This window comes from Cantharellus anzutake (assembly GCF_015039405.1).
Source record: "Cantharellus anzutake strain C23 chromosome Unknown EI90scaffold_80, whole genome shotgun sequence".
Lineage (NCBI taxonomy): Eukaryota > Fungi > Basidiomycota > Agaricomycetes > Cantharellales > Hydnaceae > Cantharellus > Cantharellus anzutake.
In genome coordinates, this window is record NW_024067030.1 from 14,480 (window position 1) to 36,013 (window position 21,534).

General features: G+C 49.9%; 11 protein-coding genes and 1 non-coding gene across 12 annotated transcripts; 8 read left to right on the top strand and 4 right to left on the bottom strand.

The window, feature by feature from the left end:
• Nucleotides 1-675: 675 nt before the first annotated feature.
• On the top strand, nt 676-1,419 carry EI90DRAFT_3020335 (uncharacterized protein; the record flags this gene model as incomplete). Its single annotated transcript, XM_039057500.1, has 1 exon — nt 676-1,419. The coding sequence occupies one exon, from the start codon at nt 676-678 to the stop codon at nt 1,417-1,419; it is 744 nt and encodes a 247-aa protein (XP_038910543.1).
• Nucleotides 1,420-2,739: 1,320 nt separating this feature from the next.
• On the top strand, nt 2,740-3,225 carry EI90DRAFT_3131717 (uncharacterized protein; the record flags this gene model as incomplete). Its single annotated transcript, XM_039064416.1, has 3 exons — nt 2,740-3,023; nt 3,075-3,096; nt 3,160-3,225. The coding sequence occupies 3 exons, from the start codon at nt 2,740-2,742 to the stop codon at nt 3,223-3,225; spliced, it is 372 nt and encodes a 123-aa protein (XP_038910544.1).
• Nucleotides 3,226-3,469: 244 nt separating this feature from the next.
• Nucleotides 3,470-4,167, top strand: EI90DRAFT_3079448 (uncharacterized protein). The gene is made up of 3 exons (XM_039061834.1): nt 3,470-3,588; nt 3,647-4,003; nt 4,062-4,167. Exons 1-2 carry the CDS (start codon nt 3,510-3,512, stop codon nt 3,931-3,933), a joined length of 366 nt encoding a protein of 121 aa, XP_038910545.1. The 5' UTR covers nt 3,470-3,509; the 3' UTR covers nt 3,934-4,003; nt 4,062-4,167.
• EI90DRAFT_2574318 (uncharacterized protein) lies at nt 3,961-5,360 on the top strand. The gene is made up of 4 exons (XM_039053264.1): nt 3,961-4,442; nt 4,508-4,989; nt 5,054-5,290; nt 5,344-5,360. Exons 1-3 carry the CDS (start codon nt 4,086-4,088, stop codon nt 5,133-5,135), a joined length of 921 nt encoding a protein of 306 aa, XP_038910546.1. The 5' UTR covers nt 3,961-4,085; the 3' UTR covers nt 5,136-5,290; nt 5,344-5,360.
• Nucleotides 5,089-6,117, top strand: EI90DRAFT_3079452 (uncharacterized protein). Its single transcript, XM_039061835.1, has 3 exons — nt 5,089-5,123; nt 5,147-5,290; nt 5,344-6,117. The coding sequence occupies exons 1-3, from the start codon at nt 5,109-5,111 to the stop codon at nt 6,004-6,006; spliced, it is 822 nt and encodes a 273-aa protein (XP_038910547.1). The 5' UTR covers nt 5,089-5,108; the 3' UTR covers nt 6,007-6,117.
• A 580-nt stretch (nt 6,118-6,697) lies between these two features.
• Nucleotides 6,698-8,297, bottom strand: EI90DRAFT_3079455 (uncharacterized protein). Its single transcript, XM_039061836.1, has 2 exons — nt 7,318-8,297; nt 6,698-7,267 (listed from the first exon to the last, which is right to left on the bottom strand). Exons 1-2 carry the CDS (start codon nt 8,260-8,262, stop codon nt 6,959-6,961), a joined length of 1,254 nt encoding a protein of 417 aa, XP_038910548.1. The 5' UTR covers nt 8,263-8,297; the 3' UTR covers nt 6,698-6,958.
• Nucleotides 8,298-9,245: 948 nt separating this feature from the next.
• EI90DRAFT_t235 lies at nt 9,246-9,327 on the bottom strand. The gene has a single exon. It is a non-coding gene; the product is annotated as a tRNA-Asp (tRNA).
• A 1,223-nt stretch (nt 9,328-10,550) lies between these two features.
• Nucleotides 10,551-12,803, bottom strand: EI90DRAFT_3079459 (uncharacterized protein; the record flags this gene model as incomplete). The annotated part of the gene is made up of 3 exons (XM_039061837.1): nt 12,658-12,803; nt 10,897-12,589; nt 10,551-10,837 (listed from the first exon to the last, which is right to left on the bottom strand). Coding segments are annotated over exons 1-2 (1,718 nt in total), but the record flags the coding sequence as incomplete, so codon positions are not given.
• Nucleotides 12,662-13,765, bottom strand: EI90DRAFT_2574070 (uncharacterized protein). The gene is made up of 5 exons (XM_039053263.1): nt 13,506-13,765; nt 13,417-13,449; nt 13,138-13,213; nt 12,987-13,063; nt 12,662-12,912 (listed from the first exon to the last, which is right to left on the bottom strand). The coding sequence occupies exons 1-5, from the start codon at nt 13,539-13,541 to the stop codon at nt 12,766-12,768; spliced, it is 369 nt and encodes a 122-aa protein (XP_038910550.1). The 5' UTR covers nt 13,542-13,765; the 3' UTR covers nt 12,662-12,765.
• A 692-nt stretch (nt 13,766-14,457) lies between these two features.
• Nucleotides 14,458-15,488, top strand: EI90DRAFT_2938855 (uncharacterized protein; the record flags this gene model as incomplete). Its single annotated transcript, XM_039055207.1, has 3 exons — nt 14,458-14,788; nt 14,859-14,908; nt 15,084-15,488. Coding segments are annotated over 3 exons (786 nt in total), but the record flags the coding sequence as incomplete, so codon positions are not given.
• Nucleotides 15,489-17,506: 2,018 nt separating this feature from the next.
• Nucleotides 17,507-19,058, top strand: EI90DRAFT_2938762 (PAP2 superfamily-domain-containing protein; the record flags this gene model as incomplete). The annotated part of the gene is made up of 5 exons (XM_039055206.1): nt 17,507-17,632; nt 17,708-17,832; nt 17,894-17,991; nt 18,039-18,350; nt 18,493-19,058. 5 exons carry the CDS (start codon nt 17,507-17,509, stop codon nt 19,056-19,058), a joined length of 1,227 nt encoding a protein of 408 aa, XP_038910552.1.
• A 1,051-nt stretch (nt 19,059-20,109) lies between these two features.
• Nucleotides 20,110-21,244, top strand: EI90DRAFT_3131723 (uncharacterized protein; the record flags this gene model as incomplete). Its single annotated transcript, XM_039064417.1, has 2 exons — nt 20,110-20,517; nt 20,594-21,244. 2 exons carry the CDS (start codon nt 20,110-20,112, stop codon nt 21,242-21,244), a joined length of 1,059 nt encoding a protein of 352 aa, XP_038910553.1.
• Between the last annotated feature and the right edge of the window lie 290 nt (nt 21,245-21,534).

Sequence of the window (21,534 nt, forward strand, 5' to 3'; positions counted from 1 at the left end):
TCACCAACTATCGACGACTGATCATCACGATTGTGATGCTTATTCCCGAGTATTCTGATTATTTGGACAACCTGTCCTCCACAAACGTCCCCGGCTAGATTGGGACGACACGCTCTACGGCACTGGGACTATTGGCGCTCCGATCTTCGCACACTGCTCCGTGTTATTGATTCATATCTAGTCAATCTGGTTTAGATTATCACAGCTGATCGGCGCTTGGGCTGTGCATTTCTCACGCTCCATCCTTCTTGCGTGCGCCTTCGGGTCAGAATCTCCTGCAAGTTCGTCGCACCGTCTGTACAGAACTCGCACCTCTGCTTTTCCAGCCTAGGGCTTGGGCTATGCAGCGCACCCTCCCCCAGGATAACTTAGGAGCTTAACCACAGCTTGCAAGGCAAAAGAATATTGTGTTGAGACAATTTCTGGTGGCACAGCGTTCGATTAAGCGACTCCGTTATCAAGAATCAATTCCGTTCAACTGATCTTCCGTCGCTCTGCCCGATCAATGCAGCCTTGATAATGTATAAAGGACCAGTTCCTCCCAACATCCAGTCCGTGGCACTTTACTGAACACCCGGCCCTCTCCCCCATATCTGCGCAGACGCTCTGAAAAATTCATCTCTGCAGTTGTCGCCGGTCCTTGCCCCACGAAAGCCTGCTCGCAACTCTAAGTTTATGGATATCGATAACATCGTTGGGCCCCTATCTCACCCATCCCCCCCGCCACCTCGCAGAGCTGCCAACAGTATGACTGAGCCGCCCAACTACCACTCTGCAATACCAGATAGCATTCCTGTTTCCCCGCGCACATTGCAGCCCACCCCCCAGGTTGACGCATGTGGATCTCGCGAATTACCTGGAATGGGAGCTTTCGTGGAACCCTCTAGGAAGTTGCGGAAAGAGGCCACTGGGTATTCGCCCAACTCTGTGAATAGCATGACTCTGATCAACACCCCAACCCACTATATACCTCCCCCTAAGCCCTTCACACACAAAGGCTCCTCTCTGACTCCGCAGAAAAGAGGCAGCATCACATCCGATATTGACTCCTACCCTCTCCAAGCGCAAACTCCCTCTCTGTTGCCGCAGCATAACCAATTGTATGAGGGTGACTCGGACGACAGGATGGTTAGGGGTGGATCTGTGGAATCTGACGACCAACAGTATCTGATCACTGCGGAGGACGGAAGCATCGTCCCAGCGGCTGATTCCCCCGAAGCCCGCAAGCGACGACTTAATACTATTGCGGCACGTAGGAGTCGGCAGCGAAAGTTGGAATATGTCCGCTCGCTCGAGGCTCAAGTGGCCGAACTTCAGAAGGAGCGTGATGAACTCAGGGCACGATGTCGAAGGGGTGAGGAGAAGGTTCAATGGTTGAAGGAGATGCTGATGGATGGTCGAGGTGCTGGCTCCAGTTGAATTTGGCATGTCGGCGCTTTTCGGGATTGTGCTTTCGACAGATGCCTCACGTTTCCGTGTACATCGCTTCATGGACCTTGTGTTTCATATCCCATCCGCTCATGACTCGGGAAAGATGCCAGCTTCCACCTTCCAATTCTTACGCTTATTCACGTTACCTGGTTGATGATATGCTCCCAATCTCACTTTTTGCTGCCTCTCCAAATACTTATTTGTTATTGGCGCATTGTATTTAGGCAGGTTACCAGCCTCTATTAGTATAGACATTGTACTGTGTTATAATTTCGTGCTAGTTGTGACTTGTGTATCATGTTTCTCATATATTCCTTGCCTTCGCCCACCGGGTATGTAATCCATTTTCTGAACGTAGATATAATCTGTGAATCGATACTGTTCCATCCATATTATGCACATTTGATATGACACAGAACCATGTCCGTGGAAGTTCATGGACAGCTGCCGCGACGAGAGCCTGGGGGGCAATCCTGCATAAAATTAGCCAACGTACGCACCGATTAGATCATACACAGACGGCATATCCAGTGTAATCACGATGGGTGCGAAGGGTGTCAAATCAGAATCATGTCACCTTGCATGGTCAGCTAGATCCAACCAACCCAAATCAACCCCAAGCCACAACTAAGACCGTTGATCGATGCGTCAACTCAGATGTTTGTGATTGTTTATCGCTGACACGACACGATAAACAGCCATTAACATTTGGTTACGAGTCTGATGAGTCAGCCAATACGTTTTTGGTCAAACAGTGGCTGGGGTACCCTGACGCTTGGCTGGGATCTTCAGCTCTCCGATCGACCCAATAGTCCGAGCGTGTTTCAACTTCCAGGGGGCCGCCTGCCCTGGAAATTTTCCTGCCTCAGGCATTTTTACATGTGGCACGGGCTACCTGCTTCGTCTGTCCCAGACTACAGAACAATGAGCCTAGCGCTCCCAACCCTCAACCTCTTCTTTGTCCATTAACTTTCTGCTATTGAAACTCTGAACAGGATCGGGCCGCTCTCCTCTCCTAATGTCAAAAAACACATACCACCATACACCAAGAATATAAAGATCAATTCTATGCCGAGTCAAACGCGCGTACCTAGACCAGTGTCTCCTTCCTTGACACCTGGACTTCCTGCTACACCAGTAGAACCCATGTCAAAACCGTCAAAAAGAGAGCCATATTTGAGTCGGCTTTGCAGATTTCCGTTCGGAATAACCGCCTCTTGTTTTACAAAAAGTAGCCGAATGCATCTCAAAAAGCCACCAGTTCTAGGAGGCAACCCTAGAAATGTATGATCAGATCCTATCCAACTCATGCGTCTCTTCAACTTGATACCGTGGGAAGCTCGAGACCCCGATTTCAAATTCACTCAGCCATATGCTCACGACATCCACCTTGCTAAACGTGTTCCCGTTCAACGGTCGAGATCAGGATCGTTTTCTCCTAATCTACAATGTCCTGACGTTCGCCCTCGAAGGAAATTCTTAATTGGGAACCGACCACCGATGCGGTCCTACTTGATACTACTTGGATTCAACCTCTCCGGCTTCAGAAGTTCCGACGACGAAACTTTGGGCGGTCGCATCACGTACGAGAAGTATGTGCAGGGAAATTTGAATCATTGTAAATATTCAATAGCCAACGTCAGGGCAACGATAGAGCTTCCATATGTATATAATTTGACTTGTCGCGTCGGTCCCGTTTGCTGATGTGTCATGGTCTTTGGATAATAGATTACTAAGGGTCGGGGGACAACTGTTATGTCTCCGAGCGACGCCACCGTCACGGCCTTTCACTAATAAAGGTCCAGTCCGACACAACTATCAACTCACCTAGCCCCTGAATGTGCACTTTCATACCGATAATCCGCTAAGAATGATTCCGGATCGCGACAGTAAGAACGAAGAAGCAAGTCATCCTGTAGCAGATCGACGGCAAGGAATAGTTTGCTCGGGATCCTCCAAAGGATGAGAACCGGTGAAATGTCAATCAATCAGTGCCCCAACAGGTCACCTGTCCACAATGTTCCACATGAGGTATCCCCGTGCATATCACGGCGCCCCATACTGGCTTCCTTGTAAGTATGCCTGGTATGTGGTGTGCTGGGGGGCCCAGCCGCATGCCAAGTGAGATAAAAGGTTTTGGAGATGTACTTTCGAATACTAGAAAGGAAAACTGTTCATCGACGTGGTTGGCTTGAACTTATTAGCCAGACGATACCTCCAAATATCACTTCCAAACCGATACTTAGGATGGGATTTCGTGAGAGTACTTTGCAGCCCATGACGTTCAAGACTCCGGAATTTTTCCGATATACCCTTGACTCCCGTTCTCCACAGCAAACAATAGTGGTCAGCCTCGAAGGCTCGACCGAATGGTTGGTAGGAAAGCTTAGAACGCAAGGACATTCTAGCCAAGCATCAAGGGTTCTGATTGGTGCAGCAAATACGGACGTACATCGCCCGGGGAGCCCAGGCGAGAAAAGGATGAGATGGCCCAACCGCTGATATGGATCTACGATATGCTGAAAGCATGGGTCAACCTCTCTTGTTCCTGAACACTACGGAGCATCTGTGTCTTCCAGATCCACACCGTCCGTTATCATCGTCGAGTCTGCTGGAACATGGTGACACACTGAACTCAGCTGTTCCAAGTGCGAATGTTTGGAACAAGGTCTCGATCATCCAAAAGCACCATTACGAATCTTTTCTCGAAATGCAGGGAAGGAACATTCGTTCGCGACAAAAGCGGACGACGGACACCCTCGGTGTCAATACACCAATATATATGTGGAAGCCGACCCCTATCACGCCAGACTCCAGTGACCTCGGCATTGGTGTCTGTAACATCTTGGGTTGGTGTCTCTTGCCGCTCGTTCCCGTTTTCGAAATCGATGTCCGAAGACAATGAGCTGGGTGCTTCGCAATCGGGACACGCTGTGTCAAAAGTCCCTTTGGATGTCTGGCACCTGGTTACCGCTTGGCTTGAGCCTTTGGGCCTCCTTAAGCTATCAATGGTATCTCTCCCACACCGTCAGATGTGTGCCGCACGTTCTGTACTGACATTCTGTCTTGTTGGGAGACATCGAAATGGCTGTATGACATACTCATGAACGATCGCTATATATGGAACCGTGAAGCGCGCCGGCTTATGACACAGGAATCCGTATTGACCGCACCCATTCCTCTTGACGAAATGTCAATGAAAGATCTCCGAAATTTCTCACTCCATCCATATCGCTTTCGTGCTAACTTGTTGCGCGGAACGATCGAAATCTCTCGCGAACGCGAATTCGAATTGGGTGGCCCTTCCTTACGGAACTCCAGGTGTCTTCCTGGTGGACGGTATGTCGTTGGTCTAGGGAAGGCTGAAGGCAGCGCGTGCGAGCTGCTTTGCTGGGACCTGAAGGACACTAGAACCGAGAGGGTCTTGAATCCCGTGGCACGTTTCATGTTGCCTTCATCAAATCTCAATGGGTGCTATTTTCAATTCGGCGTGGAACACGGTCATAGGAGCTACATAACATTCTCCGTCCTTTGCAGTGTTGGCCGACTTCACACATCGTATGTCATGTGTTTTTATTCATGGGACTACCCGCATGATTCGCTCACCGTCGTCTTCTAACAGTTGGACTCACGATGTAGTTCGCCTGGAATGTGTTCAGAATTCTGATGGTCCTGTTATGAGATTTGTCAAAGTTGGGGCTTGACCACCTCGCAGATATTTGGTGATAAGGATCAAAGGACCAGATATGCAGGTCTAGGGTATTTTGACGGAACATATGTCGTAATCCCATATTGGCCTCGTTTCGTTGTCTGGGACTGGGCGAATGATGCTTGGTTCTCACTCGATCTGGATGCGGATGTGTGTCTTAAATCACTTTTCATTCCCCATGCGATCTTAACTTTTTCCCAAAGGAACATTTCCTATGGATCTTTGACGATGATTTATATACCCTCCGCGGGTGGAAGCTCTGCAGATACAACATCATTGGTCGTTTTGGAAGCACATCACTCCCTATCCGGCAGTGGGACTTCGAGCCGGAATTCTTTGATCTTGATTTTCAAAAGGAAAGGGGATCTGTCACCAGGGTAACTGGGTCAAGGATGTCAGCGTCGTTTTCATCCACTCTGCATGCGCTGCAACTGGAGAAGGAGAGCGGAAATCACTTTGCACTCTTCATCCTTGATCTCCCTCCTAGAAATTCTGGCCAAGTGGGAGGGTTCACATCCCCCGTCATTGTACGTCAATCCTCAATTATCCGGGAGCACAACACGCACCATGGTCGCCCCTCACGGCATGCCCAACCTGGGGTTTGGCTTTTCCCTGACGACGTTCTATTCCATTATGATGTTGATCTTCCGAAGAGGACGGTGTTCGGACAAGCGATATCGAATGATATTCGCGTATTCCAAAACGAGTTTGAGTTCCCTTTCGAATATACAGATCCTAACCCTATTTGGATCCTCGATCCGGAGCCCATGCTCCTGTCCGTACACGAAACTGTATGCCTAGCTTCCGGGCTCCTTTTTACAATTCGTGTGGGGGAAGGGACCATCTGTTTGTTTCGATTGAGCTAGGACTCATGAGTAGGCAGGGGTCCTAACTCCCAAGTGTAATCCATGCATGCATGTAATACAACTGAGGCCGACGTGGCGAATGCCTACTATTCTTCCAATAGCCATAGCGTGTTATTTGAATGCTGTGCAGTGATCGAGCCAAATCTGGGTGCCTGATGGTGACGGACGAGTGCGGACCAACCGAAAATGACAAAGCTTGACCCCCCTAGGAGCACTTGAGAATGCTACCCGAGTTTGTTCAGTCAAGCAGTGCAATCCGGCCAAGCCCAAGGGTCCGTGCATGGTGTCGCATGAACGGTGACTAGCTGGCTCGAGGGCCTGACACTTCCCTCGAATTGGCTTTGCCCCTTTTGGAAACACGGCATGTGTAGAAGCGTGCATTGGCCGCGACGTGGGGCCAGTTTGTCAACCAGCAGAGTGGCTGGAAATTTTGACAGGTTGCTAAGGTTGTTCCAGTCTCCAGCAACCCTATAGTACCCTGCACGCCGACCATTTCAGCAGATGCTTGATGTATACGACCAAAATTCTAAACCTACAGGCGACGACAACTGGGTACGAGTCTGGTTGAGACGGTTGTGGGTTGAAGCCCTCGCCGGGCATGCAAAGTCTTAATTACATGCGAAATCCAAATCTACCGGTTCCGCTCCGCCAGTGTCAATGCAGCACAGACAAGATCCAGCTGCAGTCAAGTTACGTCATGATGGCTGCCGCGACAGATGGAGTCAGGGCAAGAAGATAACCATTGCAGTCATCTAGGAGGTAGTACACAGATGCAGGCGAGAATAATACACTTCATATGCATGTATCGATTACTTTTCGAATACCGCTGAGGCAAATCGGAAAGAGATAACAATAATGAGAAAGAATCGAAAGACAGTCATGATCATCTCAAGAACAAGAGTCCGAGGGCGAGCTGAACGAGACGCGAGGTACGAGGACAGACTCCAGAAAATCAAGTTGCTTTCGCCCGGGACTTCCCTTTCCGCTCCTGCTTAACTTGCACGGTAGGATGTGCGGCAGGCTCGCTTTCCGGGGCGACGCCGACTTGTTGAAAAACCTCCCCGCTTTCAATGTGTGTGACGGGCTCCGCATTTGCTATCTCAACGTGTTCTGTTGGCGCAGATTCATCGGGGACAACTGGAGCTTCGACTTGAAGAGTGTGGGGACTTTTGGAACCAGCCGCCTCCACTTTCTTGAACCTGCGCGGACAACCAGGGCACGACTTTACGAACGTCTCAATGAAGACCTTCGGGATCCAACTCTGAGCACAAGGATGAGAATACAATGACGTTGAAGAGTAGGAGGGCTTACATAATGCTCATTGACCATATGAGCCGTCTTGTCACGTCCTCCATGATTCGTCTGAATGTGACAATGGGTTAAGATTTCGTACAACTGCTCCTGAACCGCCACGGGTTTTCCATTATGAGTTACCACTTCGACATCGTTCATATGCTGCAGCGCAAACATCTTCCGGACCCAGAAACGGAATTGTGGCGTGTCGAGTGAGGGGTCAATATCTACGTGTTGATCACCGACAGGGACAGTGTTTCCATCCGTCTCTGTTGTCGTCCCATCTGGAAACTCCTCTGCAGCCTTTCCAGCCTTAAGAAGAGTAAGAACGTCGTTGTACACTGCCTGAGTAAGCAGAGCCTTCTCGCGATTTTTGCGTGAAAGGGAATTGAGATATCGATCCATTATCACGGCGAAATCTTCACGGGAGAGGAAAGGAGGATTAGCTGGGTTTGGAGCTGAGGCTGGCTGAGAGGATGACGCCTCAGGTGGGCGCTCCTGACCTGCAGCACGCCCAGGAGAGACAGGTCCTTGTTGGAATGCCACAGAGCCATCAGGTGGGTACGCATACGCCTGATATTGAGGTGGATATGTGGGAGGATGACCATAGACGGCAGGGTCGTACTGCGGCTGACCCGGATACGCAGCACCGTTCATATCGATGGGCCCAGGAGGACCGTCGGGTGGTGGGGGCATTGCAGAATATCCGAGATGCTGACCGTCAGGACCGGAGGGGTAGGGTTGTCCAGGGTATGGCGCTTGGAAGCCAAAATGACTTGGGTCTTCGTAGTGATCCACGACATAACCAGGGGGGACCGAAGGATCCTGCATCCCTACGTAAGGATCCGGCACTTGAGTCCCATCGGGATTCTGGCCTGCTTCGGCACCTTGAGCAGGCTTACGACGTTTGGGTGGAGGCACCGTGCCGTCTTCACGTAGACGCTTCTTGCTTGGACCTCTCATTTTACGCTCAGAGGCGTATTCACATTGTAGACCCCTAGTGATACAACTAGAGCACGTTGGACGCATTCCATCACACTGTACACACAACACATAGATCTTGCATGAGCAAATGACGAACAATAGACATCTAAGACTAACCTTGGCTTTACGTTCGCGGCACTTACTACACGCCTGAAAGATCCGCTTCATCTTTGGCTTTCCTTCTTCATCAGGGTGCTTGTTCCTTCGCGATTTGGCCGGGGGAGGGGGTGGAGGAGGATGCGATGGGAATCCAGCGTCTTGAACATTGCCATCATCGGCTTGTGGGAGTGTGGACTGATCAGCCGCTTCTTCAACACTGAGAAACGGTATATGATTGCCTGGATGGGGAGGATAATGGGTATGCTGAGTCTCAACGAGGGCGTGAATGACAGCGTGCTCAGGCGGAGCCAAGGGCGGCTGGCCGGATGCGACCTTGGCTTGATCAGCATCCGCGCTGGCTAGCCCAACGTTTGCGTCCGGATTCTCCATCGTGTGCGCTGACACTAAAGCGTTGTAATCAGGCGTCAACGATCTGAAAAACTAGGTGTTACGTACTCTACTTGGGGCAGGCTGTGGCAGGCTGTTTGCAAACCTCTGCACCGTTTGTTAGGTGAGGGGCTGAAAGTCACCTGCTTACGTCAGCCTCATGGTTTCTCAAATCGGCCAGTCGAGGCGAAATGGGGGCGTCTTGCCGAAAAGAGCTCATGTCTCGTAGCAAACCTACTACTTCAATGAGACATCACAGGAAGTGTCAGTACTGCAGATGCCGTTGGCACTGGAGAAGTGCTCAAATGCATATTTGTATCCTGGAAATTTGAAAAACAAAAAGTGGGAACAATTTCCGTCTCGCTTCAGCAGGACAAAAGCACAAGTAATTGGGAGGTTCAGGGAAGGCGTCAAAGGATGCTGTTGCACAATGCAGGTTATGCTTTTGAAGAACAAGTGTGTTGGACAACAAAAAGCTTCCCACCTGGGAGTCGAACCCAGCTCCCACGCGTACCAGTAATTTGACAGGCGTGTGTTCTACCGATATACCAGTGAGAAGTTACAACAATTGCTGCATTGCACTCTTTGTTATTTGTTTTCCTGCAGCTGGTTTATCACTCGTCCACGCCCATAGGATGGGCTTATCAACCCGTACAAACCGGGCGCGAACCAGCACTAACGGGGAACAATCGTAAACGCCAGTCGGAAGGGCAGCGGAACGAATCGATAAGGTAGCAGCCTACCTCGCTTTACCATCCCGCACGCGATGACCACCCGCCAACTCGCCGAACTGCAATTTTCAGAACTTTCAGTTGTCTTTCCAGTCGTCAAGTTTCCCTGGGTTCAAAGGGCTCCCAATTGGAGCCTTCCTAGCCTTCCACCCCTTGACACTACGTTTGTCGATATTAGTTTCGTCCAAGCCAGCATTGTATAGTGGGAGGCTGATTCCACGCCCGACACATCGTGATGGCAGCTATGGGCAAGTGTGCGAGAATCAGCTCTGTCGTCGAGCATTCCAAGTCCCACGTGCACATTGACAGTTTGAGCCGGTTTTCCGACAACCTCAATTGCTGTTTGGGGCGCGTGTGATTATGGAGTGATTGACTCGTCGAAAATGGGGCGTTCCTAGGCCAGAGAACACGAAAGCAGTGGTGCAAAGTCTATTTCGCTTAACATGACGCTTGCACTGGGTGCAGTTGAGACTAGGGGTGCCGCGGTTCTCAGGTTCGAACCGGGACCGAACCGTGAACCGAATCATACTGGAACCGAACCGTGGTTTGGTTCTGATTTGATTCCAATCCGGTTCAGTTCTGGTTCTCTAAGTTGGGAGGGGTATTGCGAACCGGTTCCAACCGAACCGAATCGAAACCGCAGAACCATTCTAGCCCCAACCATGTTATAGTTAAATAAACATAGATACGTTCATCAAGTATTTTGTTCACGGCTTCAGAGATCCAGGTCTTCGTGTTGGACGCATTTGGGGATGGCCGAAAAAAATTGAAACGGAAAATTGGCTACACACATTTGGAGTCTCGGACACCTGGTGCAAATCTTAGACAAATCCATGGGGGCCCGAAAGCGAGTTCCATATGGACCAAAATCACATTACTTGGTTAGTCCGCAGAACGCATTTGGAGATCCGCAACGTGCCCCGCTATGATCATCTAACCAAACCCCAACGCATCATCCCCTAGCTCTGAGCCAACAAACCTCGAGACGAAATCAGGAAGGGCGCTATTGCGATAACTTGACTGACGGCGGCCTCAGCACACACTGACACTCTTTGACCCCCAAAATTAAATCCAATTCGCCAATGGCTATTCTTCCAGATCAAGTACAAGAGAGCAGAGGCAACGAAACAGTCACCAGCACTAATTACGCAAATAGCAACATTGCCCAATACTATGCAGCGTGGAACCAGCAGACGGATAACCCAAACTCGAAGATTGAAACAATGCCAGAACAACACGAACTCGAATGAACGGAAGAACACGATACTAGCTGGGCAAAATACAAGAAAACAAGCTATGTGGAATCTCACTGTTACAGAGACAAAGCAGAAAGAGATCTATAAGAGAGCGCGCAATCAGTGACCCTAAGAAAAGACTGAAAAGCAGGCAAACTTGCCACGCATCACTCAGAAAAGGTGCAATAAATACGCTCCTATCCCCTTGACCCTATTCCATCTCCCGAACTAGAACATGCATTGCCTACTCACTCGCCTCATACCTCTCCCCGACACCCCTCGCATGGCCCGCATGTTCCCCACCTGCTTGACTCCCATCAGCCTCAGCGTCCAGCTCAGCCTCAGGTGGACTCGCCAAAACACTTGCACCGCTCATACTTTCCCTCGTATCTCCTCTCTCACGGTGCGAAGCATGATGTGGGGGAGGTGGGGGAGGCGCTTGTTGAGGATGGGTGTGAGGGTGAACGGATTGGTGATGCTGTCCTCCGTGCACCTGCCCTTGTCCCCCATACAGAGGTGACTGGTGTTGGTATTGAGGAGGCTGATAAAAGGAACCATCTAAATCTAACTGTCCCAATCCCGGGTCGATTTTCATTCTCTTATGAGGTCTATCTTCACCTCCAAATCCCAATCCCATCCCCATCACACCCGTCCCACCTGCACCGCTCCCTAGATGACTAAACCCAAACCCCCCCAAACCTCCCAAACCCAAACCGCTAAGCCCCGGCAGGTTGGACAGATTAGATAATCCCGTGCCAGAAGAAGCTCCCGCGCCTGGAGGTTGTAAGAACGATGAGGTTGATACGGTCGGTGTAGAACTTCTAAGCGGGTTCGGGTTTAGATTTGGGTTTATGTTGGGGTTCAAGTTCGATGAGGAATGCGTCGAAGATGGGGGAACTGTATCAGGTGCGTTTGTAGAAGATTGGACGATTGTGCTGTTGCTTATGGCATTTAAGAATTCTAGCCACGTTGTTCCCTGACTCGCAGTGGATGCCGACGACAAAGAGTTAATCGCATTAGAACCAGTTCCAGAAGTAGAAGCACCAGGAGCAAGATCAGGAAATCGAAGTGGTTCGTCGTCGTCGTCTCTCTCTCCTGAATCGCGTTTCGTGTGGGGACGCCAAATAGATGGCGTACCTCCACCTGAAGTAACAGACCCGGGCGTACTAGCAGTCGCAACATGATGGGATGCTGATGGTTGTTGATGCCGTTGTTGATTGGCGGGTAGATTGGTGAGAGGGATTCCAAGGGCGTTCATCAGGTTCGAAGTCGTACTCGAACTATCTCCCATCAAAGAATGTAAAGATAAACCACCAGTTCCTGCCTGCCCCTGCTGTGCTGGAAAGCCAACATTCGGTCCGACGCCAGCAATGCCGCTGGGGTTAGGACTCGAGCCAGATTGCTGTTGCTGTTGCTGCTGTTGCTGCTGTTGCTGCTGTTGCTGCTGTTGCTGTTGCTGCTGTTGTTGCTGTTGCTGTAGTTGATGATGAAGGAAATTCGCAAGTAATGGAGTCGAATAAAGTGGGTGTAAACCTGGAACAGCGAACGGGGGTAAACCACCTAATGCATTCCCTGGTGCGCCGGCAGGAGGGAATGATCCGCTGAATCCTCCTAACGCAGGATGATTCGCTCCCATGCCTATATTCATAATAGATGGAAGCTGAGCCAGTTGAGATGCCAGGTAAGGATTCGTCGCGAGTAATTGAGCGAGCGTATGCTGAAGGTCGGCTGGACCCCCTTGAGGAAGATTCTGGAGGTGATTAGCAGGGAAAAAATTTAATCCGTTGAAGCCATTTGAGTGGTGGACATCGGGGCCATTTAGTTTGTATGTGGGAGGCCGTGTTGTTGACGCTCCTGGACCAAGAGGACCAGCTAAGTTAAGGAAGAAAGAATGGATGGATGGATGGAAAAGCCGCCACACTCACCAGTTGATCGTCTGATAGTAGGGAGGGGAGGGGATGACTCGAATGAGGAGCGACCGTCGCTATGTTCGTGCTCGTGTGGAGAACGTGATCGTCCTCTCGTCGGCTTCATGGTTTGGGACTTTGCATTGGAGGACGAAACAGTTTTCTGAACGTTTTTACTTGCTGATGGCTGCGGTGGGGTTTCATCGCTATCATCCTCGGGATCGCCTTTGTCCCCACCAAAGTCCTGTGGACCCTTTGATTCCTTTTCGCCTGTGTACTTGATGATCGAACGGGGCGTTAATGTGCCGGCAAGTCTTTGAGACGTTAAAAGGTATAAGACTTACGTTTCTCCGCCTCTCTAGTATTCGAGACGTACTGCCATTAGCCGCAGATGAGTACTCGTATAATTTTTGGTTGTGCCCTAGAGAAGCAGAAATGGATGAATGGATGGGCAAGCTGAGCGATAAGGGACGTGTGAGACATTGCAGCACTCACCAAAGACGACGACGACAACATCGACGGAGCATAAGACACCGAGCTCGAACGCTTTCTTGAACAAACCATTCTTGCGCTATGTGTGCCAACTTTAGCATCATGCCAAGACCAATAGGCGACAGAAAATAGATCAGGGTCGGATTCTTCCTTGGGAAACCCCGCAATGGCCCTGAGTGGCGTATCTTCCAGGCATCTTGCAGGATGCGAGAGGAGACGACGACATCGTCTAGGCCCATCCAGACGCACCCGCCGACTACGATAGAAGTGACTTTCGCTTACCTTGAGGAAGGTCACGCTCCGGTTCCTGTCGTGCTGACCCAATCGCATATTAGTCTACCACCGCGCCTCTAGAACACGGAGCGCCTCACCAGGATGGGTTGTATCTCAATCTTCCTGCGTCCCATGGGGAGTTCAAGACTGCTGCGGACGTAAGGCTCTCGGCACTCCTTACTGAACCTGCATCTGCACGTGATCTGCCGAATTTGTTCGTCCGAACTTTTCCGATTGATCAACAACTTTGAACGACTGATGGGATGCGAGCACCCTTGTGAAGTGATAGCGTTTTGTCGAGTTCTTCATGATACAATGAGTGCAATGATCGTGAGGCTATTTCGCCAGCCACCGTAATCAATATTATTGGCGTTGTCCGTTCAATTCGATTCATTTAAATTATGTACCGATTGGAGAACACGTGATCTGACCTTGGACCCACACCAATCCATGTCGGCGAGCAAGACTTCAAGTTCAAGCCATCACATCAATCCATTCAGAGATCAAAACTCATCTCCCGAACCAACCTCAGCTTCATCGGAGGCCCAAGGTGCTACTAGATATGCTCCGCCTCCAGGCCCACCGCCCCCTCCGTCCTCAAGTCGACCGATAAGCATCCCAGCTACAGTCTCCATACCCGGGACAACTCCCACGCCCTCCCTATCAGACGACAGCCAATCAGGGAACACGTCATCTCAGGCGATAAATCCCTCTCATACGACCAATTCGTTGGACGAAATAGAGGAAGCTCAGAACCAACAAGTCCCGCCTCCACCTCCGTATACCGCCGCACCTAATCGATGGGAAGGAGAAGCCACAGTCCAATATGGGCCATTACGCCCATTCCAGCGTGCCCCACCTCCGCTACTTGTTCAGCAACCACAACAACCCTTACTACAACGACAAGACACCCACGGCTCTGACGGGCCATTACGCCCGTTCCAGCGTACCCCTTCTCCACTACTTGTTCAGCAACCACAACAACCCTTGCAACGACAAGACACTCATGGCTCTGAGACTGGACCATCACCCGCCGTACATGCTTCAACCCGACCCCCACCTCGTCATCCAGCCTTAAACCCACATCCAACAGGGCCACCTCTTTCACCAACCCTAGGTCCGTACCCAGGATCGGCTCCCAGACCTACCATTCCACAAGACACCTCGAGAATACCACCTCCCCTTCCGAGTCGAAGGGATCCTAACGGGACCCCGGCGGCCGTGGCTCCAGGTAGATACGCACCCCCACATAACCCCCCGCCGCCTCCAGCTTCGGGCCGCCATGACGATGGAAATCCGACGTCCACTCCTGCAGGCGGTCATCCTCTCTTGAATGCTGGAAGAATACTAGTTTATCCAAACGGACACGAATGTCATAAATGTACGTCCTTACTCAACTCCTTTCTTGAAATTCGCTCCGACGGCTCTGTTTTCGTTCTTTTCCTTTGAAGGTCATAACATTGGGTATAAAAACTTGGATCCCGGTCACCCATGTAGAAAGGTACTTCTAGGTTTGGTTTGGCTCAATCAAACGTTACTTAATTTCTCTCTCTCTCGTATATCGTCCATACCCCGACGCACATCACCGATCCCCCGATCTCGCCTCTCATCCCATCCACATAAACTTAACTATCCTAAAACATTTCCTATTTTGCTTCCCTCTTATCGATTTACAGTGTTGGCAAAAATACGGGAAACCATACTCCGGACCCTACCTTCAGACAGATTGGAAGAACCCACCTCCAAACTATCAACGCCCTCTACCAAAATTTACATCTCCATCTCAAACTCCATCTCAAGCTCCACTGCAATCACAACCCCAATGGATGCCTAATCCAGCACTTCAAGCTCGAAACTCCCAGTACGCTCCTCAAAGTTTTGGCCCTCATCCAAACGGACCGACGATGACGTTCGTGTCTGGAGGACAGCCTCCATCTGGTGCGTTGGTTGTTGGACCTGGCGATCCTAGGATCGGTGGAACGTTGTGCAGTGCGTGTGACGGGGAGGGGTATTTGAGGGGATTTCTCTTCTTTGATAACGAGACTTGTTGGAGGTGTAACGGGGTAGGGAGGGTTTTTTGAGGTGGCTTGGGCGCTATAGGTGGAGGAATGAAGGAAGATTGTGCAAAGGTGCGTATGATGAATACCTGGACTCTTATGCCCATCTTGTGATTGCTGTGGTTATGCAGATGGCATATACAATGCACGGACGTGGGGTAACTTACGATATACAGGGCTATTTTATCTCAGCGATATCGCCCTGAGTGGCGGGGTTGCTAGGAGCTGTAGAGTTTATTTTTCAAGGAGCTCAATCCCTCGGACGGTGGAGATATGTTGAAAGACATGAACTGCGCGACTTTTGAATAGCATATTACGGACGCATTGGCATTCACGTAACCAGGCTCTCTCACACATTGCATCAAACAACCGATATAAGGGTTGGAGTCCGAGCCGCAAGACTTGTGTGAGTGAAGTCGACACATTCACCAACCAAATGAGGAGGAGCTGGCAACTCCGTATATGTTCTAAATTCGAAGCTGGGCGACATGAATAGATCACACATCACGATGTCTTTTCTGTAGCCAGGTCTCGAATAATGATAAAGTTGTTGACTTCCCCGGATCAGAAAATAACATGCATACCATCTGAATCCAGAACCTGTATGTAAAATCGTTATTTGCGATCCAAGAGCAGCCATTGATCGTTCATTGCGGAGGGAACGGGGTTGTTCGCTTGGAACTACCATAATTTTAGACGGACGTTATCTCGGGGCGAGCGTTATTTTTTTTAAAGTGGCGCAAGCGCGACGGGAATGGGTTCCTACTGGCATGGCATAAGTTCGCAAACGTAACGGGCCTCCTATGATGGGATCGATTGTGCTGAGAGAGTTCCGCGCGGACCGAAACTGATGGTAATTAATTGGAGAAACGATTGATATAATATGGCCCCAGTCCGATCCAGCTTTCACTTCAAACTTTTGATCCGCCACTAGCTGAAGCATGCATGGAATATCAGGATTCTTCCCGAATACCATCTCTTGGTTGTAGTCTACGTCCGTTGTGGCAGTACTATCCTGAGCCTTTCACCAGCATTAGAAGCTCCCTAGCTCTTATCTATGGACGTTCCAGTCTCGATTATACGTTTGTACAATGTGTGAAATAGACTATTCACGGCGGAGGAAATTCCCCGCCGAAGTATTCCCTCTGGGGCTCCATCATGATCAGTTGTGATTGGTGTTCATCGTTGTTACGAGGGTTTCCATCGGGATTTTTCACGCTCAGTATCTAGATTCGTCCCCACGACCCTTGCTATTAATTGTGAATGGGGAAACCTCTTGAGCCCTTCTCTTCCTGTAGTGTCGGAGTTCTGCATTGACAAACGCACGCCCTATCGTGGACTGCGTGGAGATTTCATTTTCGTTTTGATCCGTTCTTTCCCTGTTCTCCCATATTCCTTTCCTTTTCCACGGCTTGCGAGAGGATGAAGAGTCCGCGTAAAGTGTACTTCAAGACTTGACCCCACTCGTTCAAGAGTCAGCGATGCTTGCTCGTGCGAACGGGACCCCAATCAAGTTTCCGATCTGAAATTAAGTGGAGAATGAGACAGCACAATGAAACTTGGTATATCCCATCTAAAGGCGCACAGATTCATTTGTGGGTAAAATCTGGCATATGCATTGCTTAATTCGGGGCGGTCGGAGAGGCCCTCTGCATCGTAGTAGCACCTGCCGGACTGTGAGTCAGGGAGTCGGACTCTGTTGCCCGCCGCAGTCCCATGTCAAATTAGATGTGAGTCCATACGCCGCCACTTAAGCCACAGCAAAAAAGGATAGAAGTAAGGCCCCAATCCGTAGTGTAAGCAGAAGCTATCCGACAATCGAGTACCAGATTCTCGCACATTTCCTCTGATCAAACCATAACGTCGCACGCACCCTTCCCCTTCAGAACCACAGTCTATCCATAGAATCTAGGTTGTCGTATGTCAAATTGTACTGAGCATTTTGTTATCTTTGCTCCAAACCGCGAAGGGCCAGTTTCGGCGTATTCCGGGCACCGGGATCAAGCGCTCGACCATCTTCGACAACAATATCTTGGCATGCCATGACTCCTGGGACGCAGTTTGATGCTAAAGCTTATGAAGCGGGCATGCTGAGATGGACAGTGGCCATACGGAGGTTCCTATTACGGAGGGTTAAGCACGAAAGTGTCCTCATCAGCGATTGGCAGGTAGCCGTTCCTGCTCGTTGTTGAGCATTCATGGTCGACCCTTATCATCCTTTGAAAATTATCTTTGGTCGTTAGAGGCGTGTAACGTCGCCATTCCTTGATGTCTATTTTCACTACTCGGCTCTTCTCGGGACCACTACATTCTTTGTCGCGACGATACCATTGCTCTTCTTTTTTGGGTATCCGGAATCTGGAAGAGGGTGAGGAATGGCTTGCTGGCCCCCCCCACAGGAATGTGCTTATTTTAATTCTCTTCATAAGTCTTCTGTTTGTTTTGTGCATGGGAGGGTATCTGTCGTCTGTCGTTAAGGATTTCTTTGCAGTTCCTAGGCCTTATTCACCACCTGTCATCCGAATAGGTACTTATTTTTTCACTCCCAAAGAGTGAGTGTAATACTAACTATAGCAGCTGATATGCGTCACCTAGAATATGGATTCCCCTCGACGCATACCGCTAACTGCGTATCGGCCACTTTATACCTTTTCGCGTTGATATCCCAACAAGAACTTGGCGCTCTTCAAAACTTCGCCTCCAGTTTCCTATTGCTTGTGTATTGCTTTAGCGTTATGGGAGGACGGGTTTATTGTGGCATGCATACCGTGACTGATTGCTTAGCTGGGTTTGCACTTGGTACTGTCACACACCTCGTTCACGTACGATATGGCGGATGGCTCGAGGCTACTCTAGTTCACGGAGGATCCGAGGGTGAGATTGCCGGTTTTGTTTTTTTTTGGCTATCTAGCGACGACGTTCACGGCTTTTTTTCCTAGTGCCTACCACCCTTATTTCTGTTTGTATGTGTTCAAGATCCTCTCAGACATAAGTTTGGTGACCCTGTGTTGACGGGCGTTATTTTAAGGGGTCTTTGCATTGAGTCATCATCCTTCCACGATAGACCTTTGCTTGTGCTTTGACGATGCGATCGCGTGCCTTTCCGCACTCATCGGCGCTCTCGTTGGTCGATGGACCTCAGTCCAAGTCGGGGTGTCGCCATATCGACTCCATCATACCAGCGTACATACCCTTACGCCTCGCACCGTCGTCCGGCTCATGACTTTCAGTATACTGAAGGTTATTTTGGGTGTAGGATGCCTGTTCGTGTGGCGAGTGGTCATGAAGATCATCCTGCCACCAATCATCCTATGGATTTTTCCGCGGCCAGATGTAGGCGACTCCAAGGACTTCCTCAGCGGTGGGGGTGGTGGTGGTGGTGGTGGTGGTGGTAGTGGACAAGATTCCAAGCCCTTTGTGGATCCCGTTCCTTCTGCGGTCGATATCCCATCACTCCATCCTTCGGGATCACTTCTATCATCGCCTGACACGCTAAAAGCCTCCTCCCGATCACAATCACTCGTACAACCCCAGAAAATAGCTCCTTTCAAACCACATGAAGGTGTGTGTGTGCCCCTTTGCCTGGAACACTAAACGTTCAATTATAAAATGACTCTGTGTGATTTTCTCTCTCTCTCTCTCTCTCTCTCTCATTCGTCAGTGATTGTGAAGATGATTGTTTATTTTGGCATTGGATGGCTTGGGTCTGAAGTTATTCCTCGAGCTCTCCGACGTCTGGATTAGCGGAACGCACGCACGCACGCACGGTCTCGCCTTGGTTCAAAATTAACCCAGCTAACGAACGATCCTCATTCAAATTGCTGCGGTTGCTCGAGGTTCTATCTCATTCGAACTTGGCCGTATGGGTCATCACCAGTTGGGATTAGTGACATGCGTTTGGGTGTTGTTGTTGTTCGTCAATAATAATATGGTAAGGGTGACCCGGTTGGTGTGGTCGGGTGACGGAGTATCTACGGCGTTTACGCTCCCCTATGAAACTCTGCCTCTTCCACGTGGCTCCGCGTTCTCCTCCCTCGGGTGATGCGGCGTGGCGCCCGTTCCTTTTTACGTGATTTCTTGATGAACTCTGCCAGCCTGAGGATGCCCTTCGGTTTCCCCATGAGTATGGTGGGACTGTCCGCAACAACTCAGGATGTGCCTGAATTTTTTGAATTGTGGGCCCTCATCTGGTCGGCATGACATGCGTTGGCTTCCATTTCGAACTGTTCATCACCATCAATATTTGTCACGTGTTCAGGCTCCAGGCAAAGGTTTTGAGTTGCTCACCGTAGCATAAAGCTGCATGGGGGACATGCGGAATATGAATTGGAGAATTTATGCTGCAGCGTGAGATCTCTTGCCTGGTATTGAATACATGTCAGGATAAGCGCCGTGTACATTTGTTGACAGTTCCGGATTATATAGTAGCGATGGCGTCTATGTAATTCAGGCATTTCATTTTCAACTTTGAAACAAGCAAAGAGCGAGCATCTCCAGAGACGATTACATAACGGACCCTGATCTCATTTGCTTTTCGTTGTTCTGGTCGCTTCCCCTGTCCAATTCATTTTTTTCGAATTCACGTCCCTCGTTAAGTATTCGCGTCCAATATTTTCTTTACGCAGATCATAACTGCCAACCACCCATGACTTCCTCAGTCGCGTCACCCAACGTCCCAACCTCACCCTCACCTGATGACTGGACACTCACTCTAAAGGCGAACCTCACTAAACTCGCCGCGTCTTCGTCACTCTTCGAAGACTACCCTGGAACACCCATTTACGAAGCTCGCAGATCACAACTCGCTCGCATCGAAAATGGTTGGCGCGTTGTCCTTCTCTCGTACGCAAAAGATGATATCGCGAACGGCATTACTGGTATTAGGAGGAAAAGGTACTGGACGGAGTGCGAGTGTCTTCTTGCTTACGAGCTGAGGGATACCGAAGCGCGAACAGAAATTGATGGCTCTGAGGGGAGCTTCTTTGATGCTTTTGTCAAGTACGCGAACTACATCCCCTGTCCCCAGTTCCTTACAGGAGTCAGTGTAGAAGAAGTGTGTAAAAAAACCCCAATCTTTCATGATTATATGAGGCTGATTGCAACTGCTGCATCTGTTTCCCTTTATGTAGATTGCGGAGAAAACTGCTCCTGAGTCAGGAACCATGGATATCATCGGAGAAACTCACCCCTCTTCGCTTGTCGGAAGTGTTCTTACCGACGACGAAGCTGGTTCTCCACCAATCGAGGTTGTTGTTTCCATCGCCGAACCTGCTGCTCCAGCTATTGGCGAAGTAACGATTGTCGTCCCGGATGACATACCTACCCCTACTTCACCTCTATCACGAGGGATAGAGATTCTCCCTACGGCATTCTCTTACCCCAGCGAGAAAGTATCTCCAAAGAAGCAAGCTTCCAAAACCAAACCAAAAGCAAAGCGTTCAGTTACTCCCTCCAAGATTTCTTCCTGGAATGTGAATGTCGTTGGAACCGCTCAAGAGCAGTTTTCTCGTTGCAATGATCTACCATCCCTTAATTCTCGTTGTCCCAGTCCTTCCTCGTCCAACTACTCTTCTCCGCCTAACCACGACGTCGAGGCCGCCTCTTCACCCTCTGCATCTGCATCTAATGTTGTTACAGTTCAGACAGCCAGTCTCTCTTCTCGCATCATCCGGGCATTCAGTCTTGTATCCTTCATCGGCTTCGTCGGTTTCTGGCCTGCCCGCGTCTTTCGTGATGGCGCACTTCGCGCCATGACCTTGATTGGCATTCACAGGAAGTAAAACAAATGCTTCCTGTGTGTGTGGAGTAGAATTGGAGGTTGTGCAACGGGCTTGCTTAGTCTCACGAACGGAACGTGATGGTTGAATCAGAAAAGGGGATGAAGACATTTAGTCCAAATTATCTCCACAACCACCCTGATATTGATTTAGAATCTATTACCTATACCTACATGTGTCGCTCCTTTACTTTCCTCTCGTTAAACCCGCGTTCATTTACATTGCTTATTCCCCTCTTTCCCGGTGGCCCGCTTTTGGACTCGACATTGTGCCTTGGAATTCTGTTATAACCC